This window comes from Corapipo altera, unplaced genomic scaffold (assembly GCF_003945725.1).
Source record: "Corapipo altera isolate COAL_440 unplaced genomic scaffold, ASM394572v1 52b, whole genome shotgun sequence".
In the NCBI taxonomy this organism is placed as follows: Eukaryota; Metazoa; Chordata; class Aves; order Passeriformes; family Pipridae; genus Corapipo; species Corapipo altera.
This window is the reverse complement of record NW_020884922.1, coordinates 4,952,860-4,974,808: the sequence shown is the minus strand read 5'-3', so window position 1 is coordinate 4,974,808 and position 21,949 is coordinate 4,952,860. Positions and strand designations below refer to the sequence as shown.

General features: G+C 37.6%; 2 protein-coding genes across 11 annotated transcripts in view; one reads left to right on the top strand and one right to left on the bottom strand.

The window, feature by feature from the left end:
* Window positions 1-7,315: 7,315 nt before the first annotated feature.
* On the top strand, window positions 7,316-14,986 carry ABRA (actin binding Rho activating protein). Its single transcript, XM_027657080.1, has 2 exons — window positions 7,316-8,104; window positions 13,051-14,986. The coding sequence occupies exons 1-2, from the start codon at window positions 7,365-7,367 to the stop codon at window positions 13,526-13,528; spliced, it is 1,218 nt and encodes a 405-aa protein (XP_027512881.1). The 5' UTR covers window positions 7,316-7,364; the 3' UTR covers window positions 13,529-14,986.
* Window positions 14,987-18,289: 3,303 nt separating this feature from the next.
* The window catches only part of OXR1 (oxidation resistance 1), a 226,608-nt gene continuing 222,948 nt past the window's right edge, over window positions 18,290-21,949 (bottom strand). For all 10 annotated transcript variants that reach the window (XM_027657070.1, XM_027657072.1, XM_027657075.1 and 7 more), the window contains one exon: window positions 18,290-21,425. In XM_027657070.1, the coding sequence (XP_027512871.1) occupies window positions 21,290-21,425 (136 nt within the window). In that variant the 3' untranslated portion in view covers window positions 18,290-21,289. The remainder of the gene's footprint in view (window positions 21,426-21,949) is intronic.

The following is a 21,949-nucleotide window of genomic DNA, read 5'->3' as shown; positions in this document are numbered from 1 at the left end:
CTCTGCTAACAAAAACACAGCTGCATGCTGTTAGAGCAGCTGGTGGTTAAGTGAGAACTAATAAATAACAGCCTGTCCTGCCTGTTGCACTGGAATGTGGCAGCGGGGGGAGTGGGCAGAGCCAACGGCACTCCAGAGACTTTGTTTGCATTACCCAGAGGTCAAGAATCACAGTCCCAGTTTACAGCTTCAGGATACTGGTATCACTTCTAAAACGAGATCCCCCACACTGCAAGAAAAATCATGTTGAATTAGTCAAGAGGATTTCTGCTTTCTACCATAGATACCTCCAAATCTGGGCCATAACATCAATTGTTTCAAATAAAACTTTGTGTCAGGACCTCTGAGGATATGGAACGACAAAAGAGCTGAGCATGATTTTGAATGAGGCATCACAAATATGCTAATTGCTTTAGCTAATTGATAGAATTTTAAAAAATGCAATGTTTGTGTAATTCAAGGTATTTCCCTCAGTGAATATTAAAAAATGTTCATAATAAAATACTGAAAATATACTGAGATAGGCCTGTTTCCTGAATTCTGAGCCTGATTCTGAATTACAACACTTTAAAGTAAATAATGAAATATTGCATTTATATTACATATTGATTCTTTTTTTTTCATTTTTTTTCTTTCTGCATTCAAACATGTTTCCTAAAATTTCCAGTCTGTTTTCTGCTCCCTCCTCAAACAGTAATTTCAGAAACTAAAATTTTAATTTTTTTTTTAAGTTGCAATACTTACAGTATAAAGACAATAATTAGCAACTCCGACAGATAAAGGTAAATTCTCAGTGATCCTTCAAAAATCCGTGGTAGGTCAAATATGCACAACAAAGGCACAACTGTTTATGTTTTATACTCTGTATTGTCAGAGTTTAAACAGAACTGGTAGTCTGTAAAGACAATACAGGAGAACAAGGTGATGCACACCTAGTGATACCTGGAAGTAAATGTACTTTCGACAGATTAATGATAAAGCAAAAACTCAAGAAATGGTTCATTCAGTTCTGCTTTGTAGTGCTCTAATTAATCAGAAGACACAGTCCCTGAAAGTATTTTCTTTTAAATTGTGAAAATTCTTTTTTCCTCTCACATTTACTACCTTGAAATCTGAGAAATACCATTAAACAGATATATGCAGTTAATATTAACAGGAAAAATTAAAGCCGTAATGCATGGGAACACTGCCTTGTTAATCTTGCTAATACTTGGAGGATAGTGATTTGATTATACCTCTTATCTCTTTTTTGTAACATATTTTGACTGCATGGAATTGTGCCTTTTTTTTTTATTTTTACTTATGATTTCTTTTGATTTCTTTCTTGTAGATGTGTAAAATACATTTATTATGTCTCACATTACATCCAGGTGTCTGATTTCAAGTTCTCCTATTCTGGTATGGCTCCCACCTGTCTCGTATTGCAAAGTTATGAGAAGAATTTAAATTCCTTGCATCCAGTGTTCTGCTCAGATTTCAGTAGCATCAATAATGTCATATTCTCAAAGCCATAAGACTATTTCTAGGTAAACTATAAACCAAGATACGTCAGCAAGCTGGAGCCACAAAATTAAAATGCTCATAATATTAAATAATTTTCTTATAAAAAAAAATAACCATTTACTTACAAATAGATATGATCAATATAAACTTGAATAGCAAACATATTTTTAGGTCTCTTTTCAGGCTCCCTTGTTTTAATGATCTTCAGAAATTACTCCATAACGGAAGTAGAACTAAATGCCTAATGCAAATGATTTTGTGCAAATATTTGCTTACACTTCTAAAGGAAATTGCTTCATTACTGCTTGTTACTTATTTATGTTCATTCCCTATAGATCTTCAGATAAAAGATATATTTATGCTTAGAGGTAAAATGGACTAAAAGCATCTGATCTTACCTCTGCTTTCTTTTCCTGTATAAATTTGATTACACTGCATGGATTTCTTGCAGGCAAGTGACTCCCAAGAAAAGTTCTGGGCACTATATGCAAAAGTAGGAAGAGAGTGCCAAAGTACTTTAAGACTCTACATCCTAGTCTTAGCTTTCATATTCTGAAAAGTGAAGACAACTTTAGAGGAGTAAGATATTCGACAGCAAAGAGTTTTGTCACTTCAGTAACAGGTCTTGTATAGGAAGTTGGAGATACATCCTGAGTTGGGTTTCTCTCAGCTCTAACAACCAGGTCTCTCTACCAGGCTGCAGTCAAAAATAATTCTGAATTCTGATCCTTAGCCAGTTCAGAATCGTCAGGGCCATTTTCTATTACTTGAGTGGCTTGCTTTCAAATCCAGTTCACCTGGAGTGAGAGGAGCTCTGGGGCTCTGCTCTACAAATCATTAGCTATAGCTGCTGCCACTGGATAGTGAGTCTTCTGTTTCCCCCCACTACCCTTCTCAGCTAAGGCTCTTTCAACTGTGGTTCTGACCAGGGTTTTCTTGACAGTTTATTGGGTTTATTTTCTTCACAAATGTCATGATAGGTCATGGATAAGCCCTGATCTCTCATATAATGACACATAATCAAATGCAGACTCAAGATTATATGCTAATTACACAGGGAGAGTTTCTCAGTATGACAGAATTTCAGCTGGAAAAAAAAAAAGGCTATGGCTAGATATAGGATGCAAGCAGAAGAAACTGCACCAAGGAATGCATAGACTGCTTTCTGTTAATGGCTGGACAGGACCCAGTCCAAAGTCTTGCGAGCAGTCCACTTCTTAGAGCTCAGACACCTGGATTGTACATGAAACTGTGTGCTAAATGAGAATTGTTCACTGCTGTTGTTAGAAGGAATATATTTGATGTGAACTCTAAAAATAAAGAAATCCCAAAGGCTAATCTTTTCCCCATGTTTACTGTGATAACTGGCAGTGTACAATGCTCTGACACAATGTACTTTAACCATGTCATGGTGAAAAGAAAATTCAGTCTTGAGATTACTAATAATGGCAGCTGCTTATACTTAACAAAGAAACACAGCTTGTTTTTGTTATTTACCACTAACTCTGAGGCGGAAGATAGCATCTTTCATACACTTACAGTTGGTCCAAAATTAAATTACTTGGCATGAAAAACATTGAATAACTTATATCATTGTCTGACAAGGTAAAGTAATGTATGCAGGATACAGTCCTACTTTTAAAGTTAATCATCCTTAAACAATGCAAACAAAAAAAAGTGATGGCAAACTGGTCTCCCAGAGACTGTTAATGTTCTACAGCGAAGAGAAAGTAAAAGGATTTTTAAATAGTCACAGAGTAATCCATCGGGGGACAGGGGGAGAGAAGAAACCAAACCACCACACAGCAAAAACATCCCAACTTTTAACACTGACATTGACAACCCTTCAGCTGGTTCTTCCCAAGTTTGGATGTGGGAAGTCAGAAGTATTATGTGAAATGTGGCAATCCAAAAGCAGAAGCAAGGTCCTATGAACATGTGTAGACTTGTCTCAAGGTGTCAAAGAGATTAAATCCCAGAACTACAGGCAGCCAGGATCAAGGACAAGGGAGTTTACAACTTCAGCATGTGTCAAGCTATCACTTTCTCCAATTACCTTTTCTCCTATATATTTTCTGCAAGAAATGGTCCCCCAACTCTGACCTCAAGCATAGTTTATGAACTTGTGAAAGCCTGTGACAATCACCCTCACCAAGCCTTGATGTTCATTGGAATATACCTTGTGATCTTGTAATATATGAAAGACACATAGAAAATGTGGTTCAGGTCCAGCCTGCCTAAAACCTACCTGTGCCTTAAGGGCTGGCTCTCAGCTTTTAGAAGTGCCAGTAGGGAGATTGCATATGGAAATGTAGCTGTAGCCTTGGTTGACTATTTCTCTAAGAATAAAAATTGAAAAGCATGATATAATAAATTCTACTCTTACTGCAGTAAAACATTTGTAAAATAAGCTACCCTCAAAGTATGAATCTCACTGGATGACTCAGACATTGTTTATACTTCCAATTAACTTCTTGCTGGCAACATCACCACATAACATGAGACAGTATTCAACATGTTCAAGGCAACATCATTGTACATCCTAAAATTAAACACCATAAATTTAGTTATTCTCAGAATAATTAGATCAAAGTTTCACTAGCACTTTGGACAAGTCTGTGATTTTATAACACTTCAGCTTAATATAGTGACCAATTTAAACTAAACATTTGTTTAATATATTGTTGTGCAACATGGATTTAATAGTAGTTTATATCTGTAATCTCGATATTTTTCAGTAGTCTGTAACTTTTTATTGTCATTTATCTAAACTATGTAAATATTAATTATGGGGACTTAATACTGGGACTACGACCAGTATGCCAAGGTCAAGTCCACTAGAAAAAAAAAATTCTCTTTATTAACAATTCTTTGAAAAGTGGTGTAATTTCCAAACATTCCAATCTTAATTCTATTTTATAGCAAAGTAGCAGGCTCTGGAAGATCACAGAATCACAGAACAGTTAAGGCTGGAAGAGGCCTCCAAACTTTATCTGGTCCAGCCCCAAAGATAGGCAAATGCAGCAGATGTTACACATCTTGATATTGGTCAGGTTTATTATTTTCATCTCATATATAAAATTAATTGGAATACTACAATATTTTGTATTTGTATTTTTATTTGGAATACACAAAATTTTGCGTGGAAAACCACATAAAAATAAATAACAATAATTCTCTATCAAATGGAAAGTTCTTAATGACTGGATCTACTTCACATTTAGGTACTATTTCCATTTGTGATTCTGAAAGTGGAATAGACACGACATTTATCAAATATGAATTATATTGCAAGAACACAGGAACAGGGATTAAAAATCAAATTGGTCATGACAAATTGAAAAAACTACCTGAAAAAAAAAAGAACACAATAACAACAACGCTTACATATGAAGGCACAGTCTATGAATACAGATAGCCATGAAGCAGGAAAGCCTTTGGAAACTCTGGGGATTACAAGAAGAATATGAATCAGGAGCACCACATTCAAGACATTTGTTCCTTTTCTGCATTATGGGCAAGCTTAATCCAGAATACCATCCCCATTTTGGGTATCACACTTGAACAAAGGTATGGACCTAATGTAGGGAAACCAGCAAGTGCAAAAGTATGACCACAGATCCCAGAAACACAAGAAAAGTTGGGAAGACATAGGGTCATTCAGAAGATTGAGGAGGAATACAGGAGTCCTCAGAAAGAAAGGCTGCCTCAGAAAGGGAGTGATTTGTCAGTTCTTGGCATTGACAGAAGCTTAAAGTGGTGTGACAGAGGTGGAGGTCAGATCTCAGAAAAGGTTTCCTTTATGCTAGTTAACCAGTGGGATAGATTGCCTAGACAGTGGGGAGTGTCTACTGCCAGTACTCCTTAAGAACAGGTGAAACAGGAACCGGAACACATGAAGGTGGAGCTGTCCCCCTTACAACAGAGGTCTCTATTGGCCTTACCCTCCAAGATTGTCCTTTCACGGTCACTTATTTCACTGCAGTCCTTCCTTGGCTTTACCCCTTACATCTGTATTTAGCTTTCAGCTCATTCCTAAAACCTCAGCCACCCTTATAGTCAAGAAATCACATAGAATGATATAATGAGCAGGTGTAATGCTCCTATTCTTCATGTGCATTATTCTCTTCTTTCACTTTAATCTTCCTTATATTTTAGGGAACATACACCACCCTGTGTGCATGCAGGCATGCACATGTGAGTTTTTTTAAGCACAAAAAGATCCCATTCCTGATTATGATCCTTAAAATGTCCCCAAAATAAATGCTTGGTAACACATGCTTCTTAATCAAGTTGTACCAGTACACCTCACAATGCTGCCTCACAGTTACGAAGCAATTGGCAATGGCTAAGACTATACAGTATACAGAGGTGACACATTTCTTTCTAAAATAAAAGTATGAGCAAATATCTAACAGCAACACTAACTTACATTGTGTCATCAGTTTTGAAGAGGAAATTACTCCACAGATTAATGAGGAATCCTGCATAGAAGTCAAAGGTATGATGTAGTCTTATAGCATTAATCAAGAACTAAATATGATCTGACCTACTTCAAACAGCCCAGTCTTTAATAGAGAGAAGATAAAAAGGCAGAGGACCAAGAGTCCATATTTATCTCTGGTGTAACACCAACAAAGCCAAACAGCATTCCTTGAAGTTATAACAGTATGCCTCAAAGCACCACATGGCAAGTGCAACAAGTCATCCTGTAATCTGCAAGGTATGATGCATTGAAAAAGCAATGCCATTTTCCGTTCCTATTTAGGAAACATTATATTCAGAAAAAAAATACCATAGGACCATATCTCAGAAAAATGTCTGTTTATTGTCATGCAAAAATTGATGTATCAATTTGCTAAAAAATTTTACTAATTCAAATATGAACATACTCTAGGAAGTCCTCTGGAATGACAAAATCGCTAGGTTTCCTGGGAAAACTGATTTTTTCTATACTGTACCTGGTAAACACAATTATGTTGTAAATAATATATAAGTAAACGTGAAGTTTTATATACAACTTTCTTAAAAGCAGTGAGGAATTAAATAGGTTATACTTTATTTTTTCAAAATCCTAAAACTAGGAGATCATTCATCCATCTGATCAAGTCAGACTTATTATTTTGATTCCCAGAGATAGCGATTCCCTCTTCCTTAGTGCTGACACCAAACACGATAATGTTCCCAGACCCCCCTGAAGGTACGTTCTAAAGAGACAGACATTAATAGATAATGACTGGGAACAGAACACATAAATACCTCTTAAAAAATTAACAAACCTGGATTTCCTTGGACACATGAGCAGTAAGAAGAAATCACCTAGTATCTTTTTAGAAAATGCATCTAACAATTTCTCATTCATAACCTGCTTCTACCTTCACACTCCCTGACAAGAGTCACTATTTATTTGTGATAATGAGAAGTTTCCACACTATTCAAACTTGTTAGAGACTGACAGCATTTTGTATTTAGCAGTTTCAGTCACTCAGATCAGGATCTCTAATCCAAGTTCTGCATTTCCAGAAGAACACGACCCTTGCCAACAAGCTGGGAATTCAGCAGTCACAAAGAGGGGACTAAAGGAGATGTTAATTTCCCAGTATTTCCAGCACAAGTCTGTGTCACCCTGTTTACATCATGCATCATTCATCTGCTGTGATGAAATGCAACCCCTGTGTTTTAAAAAAAGACCTTTGCAACAGTGAGGATACTATATCTTTGTGAGAAGTGTTTCACATATTTTCCATGGGCATTAACTGCTCCTGCTTCTATTTAAATCTGTGTGGTCCTCTTCGGAGGGTATTATTCATTTCAAGAAATTCATTGAGAAGGTGCTGAGCATAAGAAGGGGAAAAGCCACCATGGCAGCAGACAGCAGCATGGCTCCTGAAGAAAAGCCGAGCACTGCTCCTGTGAAAAGGGCTGTCCACAAGATCCGAATGGCCAGCCAAGTCTTCAGCTTGGCGCGAGGTTGGCAGCAGTGGGCATCTGACCACCATGTAAAGCAAGAGCAAGAGCCCTCTGGATGGGCCCCTACTGCAGAAGGCTCATCAACTCAGCCTGTACAAGAAAGTTCCTTCAAAAAATGGCAAATTCCATCTGTCAAGAGGGACCAAGAAAAAGATGATAAAAAATCCTCAGTGACAATAAGAGATGCTGAAAAAAATTCAAGGGAATCAGATGAAGCCCTCAAAATGTTCAACATTAAAAGCAAAGAGGTGACCAAAACCGTTGTCAGCAAAGCCTACGAACGAGGAGGTGGCGTCAGCCTCCTCAGTGAAAGATATGAGAATAACAACAGCAGCTCAGAGATGACCAAGCTCAAAGAAGAATCAAGTGCTATTGACAAAATTCTTAGTGGCAAATTATCTCCAACCATAAGGAGAAAGTGTTCAACTATGGTATCAGATCTGACCAAGGGCTGGGAACATATGGAACAAGAGGACAAAGAGGGATCTAAGAAAGAACTGCTACTTAAGTGTCGTGATGACAGCCTGGATGCCCAGGACAGTGGCTATGGGGAGGCAGAAGAAAAACTCGAGCAGGAAGACAGTGACCGAGAGGTGACAGCTGTGAGAATTAAACGTCCTGTACCATCTCTGTAAGTAAAGCATCTTTATTACATTATCACAAATGGCAGAGAGGTACAGGTTTCCATGAGGAAGACGGGGGAGAGAATAGTAGGAAGTGATTAAAGATAAACTATAACTCTTCAACTAAAAAAAAAAAAAAATTCAGGAAACATTTTGCATATCTCTCTGTGCTTAATTAGTTAGGCAAAAACATCTGACTTTAGCCTAGGGTTTTATGTGCTAGGTACATAATAGACACAGTCAGGAAATTATATTTGGTAAATATTAATTATATTTAATTTTCACACTGGATTTACTGGTTCATCAAAATAACTACTTCCTTCTTACTACTTTAGTTCAAATTTCAGAATATCAACTATTCATTTATTTCAGCAAATGCTGTCTAAAGCAATTTATTTGACAAATAATATTTCCAAATACTTATTGATTATTTTGCTTAGTATAGATTGTAAATATTCTCAGGAGTAATTTGCAGAGAATGTCCAAAATTAACATTGCATTAATTACTTCTAAGTACAGCTTATCAAAAGCTGGGTTCAATGCTTCATTTTGGAAGCTTTCCCATAGATTTGGAGTTCATCAATTCAAAGAAGGGAAACTTTCATGGGATCTGGGCCCCCAGACATACATTATAAAGCATTCAGCCTGCTTCAACATCTGCAGGATTGATTTGAATCATTCTGTATGCTATACATCATTTGACAAAAAGAACACTTGAATCATCAATACATTCTTTAACATCAAGGTCTCTCATTGGGCACACTACAGTGTGGGGTGAGGAGATAGGAAAGTACATTCATTGAATATGTTGTGGAAGTAGAACCTTCCTTATACCTGTAAATTGTGTGAAGAAAAAGAAAGAAGAATCTGTTACGTAGTTATTACAGGTTACAGAGTTATTATAGGTTCTACTTAAATATTTTAATTAAGTAGTAAATTCATAGCATTAGACAGTTTTGACTAAGACTTCTTTCAGTAAGTCTTATGTTTGAAGTCTACTACACAACAGCAGGTACACATTAAATTTGGAGCCCAGGTGCTAAACAAGTAGTGTTCAGCCACAACCACGCAATCCTTGAGAAGTCTCCTATAAGAGCAGAGGAACAGCAGTGTTTGGTAGAAATTCTCCAGTTTCCATTTCCAGAGATCTCCAGCAGAACTACCTTCCCAGAAGACAGTGACAAACAGTCATGCTGTGGCCACATTTGCCAAAAGGCAGATGCCAAAGTAATTCATCTCTCTTTTGTTAGTAAAACAATAAAAGACCCGTATGTCCAATGCTGCAAGATGGGAAACTGTATGCAGCCGTTATAGGCACAGCACACTGTGTGCTCCACTGTTCTCTTTTACAGACTTGGTAATGCCATGCAACAAAGGCAGCAGAAAGGAACATGTGGTTGAACCTGAATTGTTTGGATGTGGAACTCACATCTGGCTGTAAAATTGCAATGAAGGGGAGCCCAGCCTCTGAGGCCAGTGGTGAGCTGTGGCTGAGGTGCAGACCACTTGTTGCCCACTGGCTTTCTGGGCAGGGGTGACATCTGCAGGGGAAACTTAAACTGAGGCAGGGCTCAGCAGAGCTCAGCTGCCCAAGCCTGTGGGAGGGAAAAGGCTGGTGCCAGGACATGGGTTCCTACTGGAGTCATCCCATAGTGGAGCTTCTACACTATGTCCATCTCCCACATAAATGCAAGCTGAGCAGGAAGCAATTTGAGACAAGAAGTCAGGGCTTTAACACACACCCCCAATTAGCCTGTGATCAAAGGGTGAGTAAGGCAGCAGGAATCAGAGGACCAAGGCCAGGATGTTCGTATCGTGTCCCAATCACCTTTTCAGAAATGAAAAACTGGGATCAGCACTGATGATGAAAAACTGATGAAAGTGCCAAAACAGACTTCTTGATCCCTTTGCAGACAGGCAGGAAGGAGGCTGTATCATTCCCAATGCTTGGATTTTACACCTCACTACTGATGAGCACTTAACATGACCAGCATTAAACTGTGACCACCATAGTCATGGACTTCAACCATACAGTTCTTTTCAGCACAGCTATCTGAACACATGGACCCACACAGCTATTTTAACTATTCAGATGGGATTAGAATGACGTTTTGCTGTATAGCTGAACAGTCAACTCCAATAAGAAGCAAATGGTTAATAGCCAAAGTGAAAAAATCTCTACTGTAATGTAGTGCTTGAAAGTTTGTGGTCCCCACTTTTAGTGAAGACTGTGTGCACTATCCTTTCACAGAAGTTAGGACCTCAAACCAAAGATTTCACATATACAGTGGAAAAAAGATATATTTGCAACACTTATCCATAAATGACCTCAGTTAAAACAATTTTATCAGTTTAGAATGTTATAGTACAAACAAACCAACTATCGAGTTTCTGTTAAACTTTTCTTATACTTTTCTCTATGTCTAATTTTAGTGCTCCTATGTAGGAAAAACATTGATTAGCTATATTTATTGAGGTGCAAATGATTGAAATAACACCGTCTATGTTACTTACATCTCTCTCACTAAAATCTGACACTTTCTGTTCTTACAGTGCTGTTATCAGGACTGGATTTTTAAATTATTCTTTTTTTAAATTTATTTTATAGACTTAAAATATATTGTTTCAGCCTGCTACTTTTATGAACCATTCAATGTTGCTTAATCTTTTTCAAAAAGGCCATAAGTACATGGTTTTTAAAATATATCTCCCATTTTCCTCTCTGTGTTTCAGGAAAAAAAGCATCAGTGCCAGTATTTTGTTTTCCTTGCATCGGCACCTTCATTATTTCCAGTTGCACTATTTACTGGAATAAGGTTGCTTCCTTAGTAGAAGGCCTGTTAACTTCTTCTGACATAGGAAACACTATTTTGTCCTTGCTTAGGAGTCAAAGGGCTGCAAAAAAAGGGACATGAAACTCAAAATATTAAAAAGGTAGAGAGAAAAAGGTCTTACAGAAAGAGTCAGAGGGAATATGGAACACAGATATTATCCTCCTAGAAGGTCAGAATGCATTTAGGATGATTATTCTGGTTAACAGGTTAACTTAGTTAATTGTTATGGGTAAAGCACTTCTTACAGTGGTTTAACATTCACAACCTTCACTTTGGATCCACAATCCTTTGCGTAGGTGGGGTAGAAGCATGAAAAAATGCTTCTACCTGTACACAATTCACTGTGTTAACTTGTAATTAAGCTAAACAATGGTAAAGATGGCTATTCAGCCATCAGAAATGGTTAAATCAGAAAATGCCTTTAAAAAAGTTAGTTACAGTAAGTTTTTTGAAAGCCACGTGGGGCACAATAATAGCAAAAGGACAGATAAGATGATGGTTTTCTCAACCACTGAGAGGATGATTTGGATGAGGAAGGTAATAATAGTATTCTACTAGAAAAGAAAATGAAAGGTTTCAGTAGGAAAAGGAGGGAACACATTCTAGACTGTTAAATTAAAGCAGGTAATGAAGACTTAACAGCCTCCTGCTATCTCACTGTCTTCTTTCTGCTCGACCTGGGGAATTGAAATTCTAGGACTTTCTCAGAGCTCATGGCCCTCAGAGAGAAGAGGGAGCAGCTGGCTGTGGCTGAGGGATAAGCCCTCCGTGATGACAACTGCTCATCAGTTCCACTGAGACTGTTGGCATTACTTCTTCAAAGCAAATTTGATTCACTTAGGATTTTTTCCCCTGGCAACTCGATAGCTAATAAAGTGATCCAGCTCTGCTAGTTCCTCTGTCCCTGGCACTGTCTGCACTTCTTCCTCTACCATTATAATGCTGCCCAGTACTGGCATCTTTCTGGTTCACAGATCTGAACTGGGGACATCTCTATGAATCCTATTCTCTCTTTCAACCAGTTTAGTAGAAAACAAAGGAATGCCAAAACAGCAGGGAAACAGAATTTTCTGCAGCTCTGCAGTCCTCTCTAATATTTTTTTAAGTGTATTTTGATTCTCTGGTGATACTGTTAATATTCAGCTGACATTACTGAGGAGGTTTCAAAGCAGCCTTTTGGGGAGTAAAAATATTAGAAAACAAATTACTTTGGCACAGCCACAGCACAGTCCCTAGCTGAGGTCTGTACAGACACAATGACAGGATGTGGACAGCACAAAGACCAGCTCAGACTATCTGTAACTCCCCCACAATATGTAAGATTGGTCACTAGAGGAAAGAGTATCAGACAACTTCTTGTCTGTCTGGAGTCATCCAGCACTATGATGTTGATACGCACACACACAAAAAAGTAAGACCTCTGAAGGCCTTTCCTCATCCTTTGACACTGACATAGATTTCAGTAGCCTTAAGTTTCTTTCAGGCTTTTATCCTGCCCATTGGAATGCGAATTTTGGACTTCAGCACTTGTTCAGAACCATACTTCAAATATAGAATCATAGGCCAAGCTACCACACTCCATTAGCTTGTTGTTGTTCCTACAGTTATTGACATCTATTATAGAGGAGAGATTTTTCTAGACCCTACATTCTGTTTTTCAGGCAAGAATAGTGGAGGACCTAGACCATACACTTAGAGTTATTGCCATCTCTAACCTCGGAGGGGGGCAGATTTCAGGCTTAGGTAGGCACACAGAAACAGGGAGCTGCGTGACTAACCAAAAGTACAGAAAGTGCAGGTAATTAGAAACATACTGTTTTGCTCCCACACAGAATTAAGACATTTGAGGTAAAGTTTGACAAAATGGGCTCAAATCTGGGCTGGAGGGTAGTAGTATAGACGGGATAAAGCTGTGGTCTGTGAATTTATATTTGAGTGTAAACTGAGCACAGACTAACAGCCTCCAAAGAACTAATTTAGAAGTGGTGAACTCATGCCACCTGGTGGCTCCCATCTTTTCTGCAAAACCACAGTAATCAGTTAACAACAGAGATCAATAGCAGAACTGAGCCATTAAACTATGAGATCCAAAGCTCAAAAGCCCTTTGTGTTTATTTCAGCGCAAGCAGGCTGAGTGAAGAGGCCCGTGCCAACTCCCGCAGGAAAGACAGTGCCGTTCACAGCCTGAAGGACAAGTGGCAGGAATGGGCCGACCAGCACATCATAACGCAGAAGCTGAACCCCTTCAGCGAGGAATTTGATCACGAGCTGGCCATGTCCACGCGCCTGCACAAAGGAGATGAAGGATATGGCCGTCCAAAGGAAGGAACCAAAACCGCTGAAAGAGCCAAGAGAGCTGAGGCCCATATCCATCGGGAGATCAGGGATATGTGCTTCATCATCGAATCAATGGCTAGGCCGCGGCCCGATGGCAAGATCCAAGTTACTTTTGGGGAACTCTTTGAGAGATATGTTCGTATTTCAGATAAGGTTGTTGGAATTCTGATGAGAGCCAGGAAACATGGGCTGGTGGACTTTGAGGGAGAAATGTTATGGCAAGGAAGGGATGATAATGTCATAATTACTTTATTAAAATAAGCAAACCAGAACAATTTTTGGAAAACTTTTCTCCCCTTCTCCCTTGCTATTAGCATTTGCACATGCCAGATCAGTAGCTGAATGACAATATAAACTCAGGACAAGTTTTTGATCTGTGAAAGTGATCTTGTACATGTATTTCCTAATTAATTCATTTAAATACCTATAGAATTATTTTATTTGAATACAGAATAAGGGTATCACATTTGTTTAACAAGCAGGATATGCAACTACTGCTGCAGTATTATCTTGACAACTACTGACGCAGATTTCTCTTACATATCGCATACAAAATCCTTCTTTTTATAAATGGGGTTTTATATACTTATTGTATTTATATAACTAATTTATTAGGTTGTTTCATATTTGGAGTTATGAATGTTGGAATGTAATGAATAAAAATGTTTTCACTAGATAGACACTTAGAAAATGCCTTCTGTGCAACACTGTGCAACAGATCATCTGATTATCTATGTTGATACAGTTCTTATAAACAGGGGAAAATAGTATAACATAAAAATCAGTCAGGTACTTGTACTTTTGTGTATAGCAAAAAAGTGACTAACATCGTTATCTTCCTCTGAAATGTACCTCTGTGAGAAAAGATAAACCATGTTCATAACTTTGAAGAAATGTTGTTTCATATTACACAGAAACACTGACCTAATTTTACAGAATTTGCTGTTCCGATGTTACTGAAATAATGTATTTCAGTCCAGGTGATGTTGAACAGAAGTAAATGCTATTGAAGTCATACTTCTAGTTCTTAAAATTGTTTGTATTATTCACAAATCTGAGACCTCTGTAAGGTCTTTAATAATTACTGGATTATAGAGATCACTGTTTACTACTGTAAAAATAGCTGGTAAAAATGTGCGTCCTTCACACGAAAAGCATTTGTTTCAGAAGATGCCTGGGCCAGTAATTTGCATAATGACAAAGAAGTGGTTTTTTCCCCATAAAATTCTTTCACACTGAAAGAGCAAATATTGTCTTAGAAGTTGTATGAACATCTTTTCTCTCTGATAACCCAAATATTGCTGTCATATTAGGAGTACAGCACTCCAGTTTGATACTATAATGTACAAATAAATCAAATATTTAATAAGTTAGTAGTCAGTTCTTGTATCACTACATCTACTGTAAGTCTGTGTAAATCATTAATATTTTAGGCATAGTTATATGTTGTGACTCTAAGGAAGAAAGAATTAATTGTAAGATGGACTCAATGGAACGTACTTAGCAATGTTTTCTTGAGATCTCTTAAACTACTCAAGCTGACCTACAAAACTGACCTCAAAGTGTAATACTTACATATAATAATTTTTACCTGCATATTTTTAACTTATTTTTACATCTTTATATAATGACCTTCACAGCTGTCTAAATTGTCTTGACGAAATTTTATTGTCAAAAGAATATACGAACTATAAATAAAACCCTTAATTATTTCTTGGTTATTGTCCCACACACTCGAAAATAAATATGTGTGTATATTCTGTGAATTAAAATATCAATAAGTTTTTTCAAAATATAAGTGCATTATCTTTTGACAGGCTGTTAAAATATTTCCCTGTGAAGGTTTCTCTGTCCAAAGATCCAGAAAAAGATTTCAGGGTACATGGAAGGTCCTTATTAAAAAAAAAACCTGTACAAACAACACACACTATAGGCACATAAGTGTTAAGCGAATTACATATTCGTGCTCATGAGAACTCTCATCCACCACAGGAAAACACAGCAGACGTACAGCTCACCACTGGTCTTTCAGTGTTATGTTCACGTGTGACTTAAATCCCAAGAGCACCTCATCACTGTATGAGGAATCAAGCACATCTGCTTTCATTCACCCACCCGACACAGTCAGCATGATGTATTTTTGTACTGAAACACTGTAGCATACCAGTAAGTGGTGCATTTCAATATTATGCACGTTTACAGCATATAGTAAGAGCTTGTGCATTGATACAAAGTCTATGCCACCTACCACTCACTTGCAGGGAAAAATCTGGAGTACAACTAGTCCTGCTGAAGTAGGAATCAAAAAAACCTTCCTGGCTTAGGTCTTGAGCCAATGAAGTAGCCTGTAGAAACTTAATTTAATCTGATGTTTTTTTCCATTTCTTCCTACCTGTTCGATAGGAACATGGAAGTATGGAGCGCCTCTTCTGCTTTATCTGTTCCCCAAGCATTGCCTCTAATGAAGAAATCATTACATGAAAGGAAGGTAGAAATTGTTGCCAACAGAGAGCCATCTCTGCCTCATTGCATGCCTACTGTAGAATCCCAGAAGGGGTTAATGTGTATGTGTCAAACACTTATAGCCAGACAGCTGTGGAGCCAACCAAGGATTGTCAGTAACAACACTCCAATAGGAAAGAACAAGATGTGGCTTGAGAAGGGGGTCATATGGAGGTAAGGCAGCACTTTTCTAAGACAAACATCTTAGTTCTAGTTCCTGGAGACAAGCACAGTAGTGCAACGCAACGGCAGGAATGAGGCTGAGAAGTGGGCAGATTGTAGGAGGGATCAAGACCACCAAAGACCCCCCAACCTGCTTCTGGAAATAAAGAAAAATTCCTCAAATCTGAAAGAACGGACTCCACATGATAACTAATTTGCATAGAAAGGTGGTCACTATCTTCAGGGGAGGGAAAACCTACGTATAAAAAAGTAATCCCACCAAGACTGGCTGTGTGCCTCAGGACATCCTATGAGCTGGACCAACACTGGAGCGCTGGTGGTCTCTTTTACTCTTTCTTTTCTTTCCTTGTCTCTTCATCTTACCCTTTATCTAAAACCGATTGCCATGTGTTTATATAGTAGGTCAGGTACTAACACACCAATTTCCATGCCACTTGTGTCATTTACTAATAAAACTGAGTTTTTGCAGACCCCCTGACTGTTGTTCCTTTCGACCATGAGCATCTACGAATCTTGCGTGCTTCCTTCCCCTTAAGGATTGGATGGCAACCTACTGACGAAAAAGGCTGGGTTGACCGGATCACCAGCAGATTTAGTACTGGCATTTTATTGCTCCTGCCCCTTAAAATGCAGGGAGGCAGACACCCAACATGGACTGAATAAACTGTTGGCATTCTCAAACAAAACCATCTTCCTCCAGGTTCATTAGGGCAGGTTAAGCATCTACTTTAGAGGCAACAATTGCTCCTGATCCAGTCCTAACATCTGAAATTTAGCTACATCTGCACCTCCTGAAATTCATAAAAGTCATTCACTTAAGCATTTGCAAGCAACTGATTATTGGCATTTATTTTCTGCACACTCCTGTACAACTACCAGAAGTCACTGGGGCCAAGGCTATGCTTTAACAGTTCCATATAATGCCTCCACTAGTACTGGGGGCAAGACAGGCAAGGACAGACTAAGCTGCACAGCAAACTTCTCAGTCAAACTGTATGTAATTCTGTGACAGAAGAGATAAGGAACCTTCCTGTTTTCTCCTTTATGGCACATAGCAGAGAGAACTGAAAGCCTGTAACTTATATTCAAATACATTCAGCAACAGAACAGACCAGTAGCACTCCTTGAATTTCAGCATTTCATATCTGCAGAAAGTAAGAGAAAATAAATCTGAACCCATTAAAAACAACTGAACAAAAGCACTCCATGAACTACCCACTCTAACTCCCCTAGTATACTGTGTTACATTTCTGTGAAGCTAGCACCTCTGTCAAATCTAAATATTCTAAGCAGAAAGATGGTAAAGGTCAAACCCTTCTTGATTAAAGCAGTCTCTGTAAATTTTTATTCAAGACCTGCTTTCCTAGTTCTGACTTGCTTAAAATATAAAAGCCTTAAACTCTGAGACAAGTGTGCAACACTTACTCTCACAGTGGCTTAGAGTTGCACATTATTTTCTTAAATACTGTATTTACCCTCCAAATGTTGTATTTCAAATATATCTCCCCCACTTTCCTCTCTGAGGCGAGTTTTGCTTTTGTGAGGGTTGTGTAGTTTACTTGGTATTGAAAAACTAATCTCTTCTTTTGCAGGAGCTGAAGTACTTTTTTCATATTCTGAATGTTGTTTTCATGTTTAAGGGACAGCATGGAATTTGTATCAGAAGAAATAAATTTGACTTTTACACTCTATTTTTTCAAGTCTTACCACACTTGCTGCAGTGGCTTGAAGCGAGTGGATGTGTATCCCACCCAGTAGAAATCAGCTTCCTATTCCACAGCAATAATTCCTTCTTTAAAAATGTTTCTGTACAGCCTGAGTTCAGTATTATAGCTCATTTTTAAAACAGGGAAAGGTTACTGAAATAAAATTAGCTGTAGTGGAGTGTAACATTTGTGGTGATATGCTCAATCATCACTAATCACAGAACAAATACTGGCAAGCCCTGTTCCCACAGCCATTTCGACTGCTGTGTATACATTGCACCACACCAACATCTCAGCTAAAGCCACTTCCTGACACTGCAGGGCACACTAAAAGTAGCTTAGTATTCAACTGCATGCATGCCATTGGCAACTCTGCAGTGAGACAGCCAGCAGGACCACTTTGGTTTGCAGGTACTATACCAAGGGCACACCATGCACTCAGCTGGACTCTCCGTCACTCTACTCCAGTACTCTATTTCATTGCAGTAGCATGTACTCTAAAGGGAAGAAAGAGTAGAGGTTTGTTCCCTTAACTGAGCTCCCTACTGCTGTGTTAACAGTAAAATACCCTGATGACATCTGTTCATTTACAAAGGAAGAACATAAAAGTAGGATACAAGTGCTGAATGAGGAATACAAGGTTATTATTTGTTTTATTTGAAGTTGAAGTAGTCAATGTTTTTACTCATCTTCAAAGAGTGGATTTTACGCAGACATGCTAATTCCTGTACTACAAAACCCAAAACTCTAATGCAATATATACAGGTAAGTAGGATGCAAGCACAAGCCATATGTGATAAATCATGACCTTCTGCAGATTACACAAAAGCTGTAAATAACATATATATGATTTAGAGCCAAAAGATGATATGGTAAGAATCCCAGGTATCCAAGCAAAACATCAAATTACTCTATGAATCCATCCAAGAGCTGTATGCTGAGACACAGTCTTCTGGCATTGAACTCCTGAAAATGAATCTCATAAGCCTTCAATGTATGTCAAACCCCAACTCTTTACAACCACAGAAGCAAACCTTGCCAGAAAATTCATATTGAATTGAAGGCAGGAGGTACATCAAGACAGTGCCTTTGATCTCATCTAGACTATCCTTTATATGCATTGTACAAAAGTTAACTACACCTCTGGTTAATAAAATTCATGGTCTTTCATTAGCAGACATGCATTACTCGCTAGAGATCCTTTACACAGGTAGTCATATCACTAAGTGTTGCCATGGTCACTTTAAGTCAAATGTCCTTCTATTCCTTAACTAATTCAGTATTTTATAAGCATGATTGCTACTGTACTGCTAACTGTACACTACTCTTGATTTCCACTTTTTTTCTTCCCTTGTGACTTTCCAAGGGTGGTCGAAGACTTGGAGACATTCAGCTACTGAAGATTTTTCTCTGCTTTCATTTAATTCTTCAAAGTATAATTCTTTAAAAAATTCTTCACATCAGTCTAAGAAGATCTGAAATAGGCTTTATTTGCAATATGAGCTTAGGATAGACTAAGCACTTGAATTAATGGGTTTTGTCAGCAAGGATGATCTGAGACATTTTTTGCCCTCCCTCTTAAAAGTGGTTGAAGACAATATATAGCACTCTCATTGCTTCCCACTGGGCTTTAAAAAAAAAACCATAAAGGATAAGCAAAGGCATCCTACTTATTCAGTTATTAAATGAACAGCAAGAAAAAAATGCATTTGTGCTTCTAGGTAAACTCCAACTTCTAAATAAACTCCAACTCAAGTTTATTCTTACGTATATTTAGATTTATTTGCTATACATCACTGTGAGCTTATAGTAGTTAAAATCCATTACAGGATTTATTTTTTTGTTGTTGTAATAATCAGTCGTAACTCCACAAAGACAATAATACTGCTGTGGAAGACCAAAGGGGAGAAAAGCCATTTCAATTTATTTACAGTTCCTTATTTTGTAAACATTTACTCTACACATTGTACTAAGTTCTAATAAGGATAAAGAGCTATACATAGAGACAGGAAACAAAGCCCTGTTTTTCTATTCATATCAAGCATTAGCATATTATAGATGAAACATCTGCCCTTTCTCATTACCATAGCAGTAAGCTGTCTTCAAATAAGTTGGTTTTTTTTAACTTTCCAGAGATGTAAATATTTTGAAATAATATACAACTACGTCTACTTAAGCCAACCCACTTGGCTTTTATTCCATTTCTAGAATAATTTAAAGTGCTATAAGCAACCCGTCAATCAACACTTTTCTATAATAACAAAACTACTTTAAACATTAATTTACAAGATAATATACAATGTTTATCTGAAATAGCTGAAATTTCAGCACAAAGTCATTCACTGTCACACTTAACAGCAATTTTTTTGTTCCTTTTTTTGTTTTGTTTTTTTTGCAGAACATAGAATAAAAGCTTTGAAACAAACAGTTTTGTTGAGCTGTTATTGCCACATTGGCTTATCAATTTTCCTACAAAAGTGGACAAGAGCTACTGGAACTGTATTCTAGCCTGTCATTTTTCTTTTGAGGTCACATGACAGTAAGTTTGCATATTCCACGAGTCTACTGAATTACAATATTGTCTACCTATAATACATTATGTCATTTTAATCAGAGCTGGTGCTAATTGTAAATTTACAACATAGACCCACTCAAAAACATCACAAATATTTTTTTCTTTGGACAGGAATAAGCTATATTCTTGGAGCTGATGTGCTACACGGCTACAACAGTATAACAGTATATATTGACACTTTATGTTGAAGAAAGATGCATCTGCTTCTGTACTTTTAATGCCCTACTATAGCTACAAATTATTCACTGAGTTTTTCTTGCTTTAGCCTTTTAATTTTGTGGAATTATCATATTCTTACAGTCTCTTGCCATTTTATAAGTCCTTGCCATGTAGCTCAGTATTGTCAGTATTTGTCCCAAACCTGCAGATCATTAGCAGCATGTGCAAAACACTCTTTAAATACAATCAGCATGCAGCTAGAACACCTATTAACTGACTTGTTTCTAAACATGAACAATAAACAAGACGAGTGGCACTGTTGACTTTGGATATCTTCTAACTTCACCACGTGTGTACTGGGACATGTTAAGAAGGAATGCTCAGCTTCTCATCCATTTGTGGCACCATGAATAACCCATTGTTGGCCTGAACCAATCCCTACAGTGCTGCTGCCAAATACCCACACACAGCTTTCTTAGAGGTTCAGAGAGGGCAACTTCATTCATAGACATAATTTGAATACAAAAATAATAAACTATATTCAATGAAGCAGCCCCCTAGCAGGATTGCAGAGAGGTGTGTGTGGGAAACCTGGGAGGCAACTGTAATATGGATAAGAATTTTACAGACTGCAAGGTTCAAAGTAACTAATGTTAACTTTTAGTCCGCATGGTCAATATTTTGTAAAATTGTCTACAGCTTAGAAAAAGTATGACAGTATATTACAGGTGTGAGAGCATGAAAAAAGTCTGCTATTTAAAAATAATAACTAATGGTCACACTAAAAACTTTGAAAAAAAATCAGAAGTAAAATGCATTATATTGCTCCTACAGATTTTTAAGCTGCACTGATTCATGTCAGGTTTGGGACAAGAACCTGTAGAAATAGTTAAATACTCATTCAAAAGCCCATATTTCTATGTCTTGAATAATGAAGTCTTCTCGCTTAGAAAGTGTGTGATTCCCAAATGTTTTACATGAATGACTTCTTCCATGGTAGAGATCACCATCGAGCCAAAGAGCAAACTCTCCTCTGCAAGACAGACAATGTAGTTAACCAAAGACTGAGGAAGTAAGTATTAAACCTATCGATGTAATTTTCATTCAAAATTCAGGAATAAGAAGGAATTAAAGAATTAGTTTTTAAAAAAAGTACCTCATTGCTGTTGATAAATTTGGGGATTTTTTCACTATTTACTATTAATTTGGGAATATCCTTTTTCAGATATTCTGAAATAAAAAAGCTACCTAGAATTCCTCAGTTTTCAGCCTCTTCCATTTTTATTAAGAAGATATAATAGTACTCTTATTATATCAGAGAATGTTGATTAAAAAAAGGGAAAACATCCCAGAAGCTTATGCACCTGGGGGGGCAGGGAAGGGGAAACAGGGTGAGACAATGTATAATTTTTGATGACACTGGCATGTTTTGGGACAGTTCAGATTCAATTCTGCCCTCTTCTAGTGATGCGGAATTTTCACATTTGCATACTTTCAGAATCACAATATCTTGTGTCCATTCTGAATAGAGCAAGACACATGCAAGTTGAGCATGGA

Coding starts and splice junctions, on each gene's coding strand:
- ABRA (XM_027657080.1), top strand. CDS start 7,365: ATGGCAGCAGACAGCAGCATGGCTCCTGAAGAAAAGCCGAGCACTGCT. Junction 8,105..13,050: donor AAACGTCCTGTACCATCTCT/GTAAGTAAAGCA, acceptor TGTTTATTTCAG/CGCAAGCAGGCTGAGTGAAG.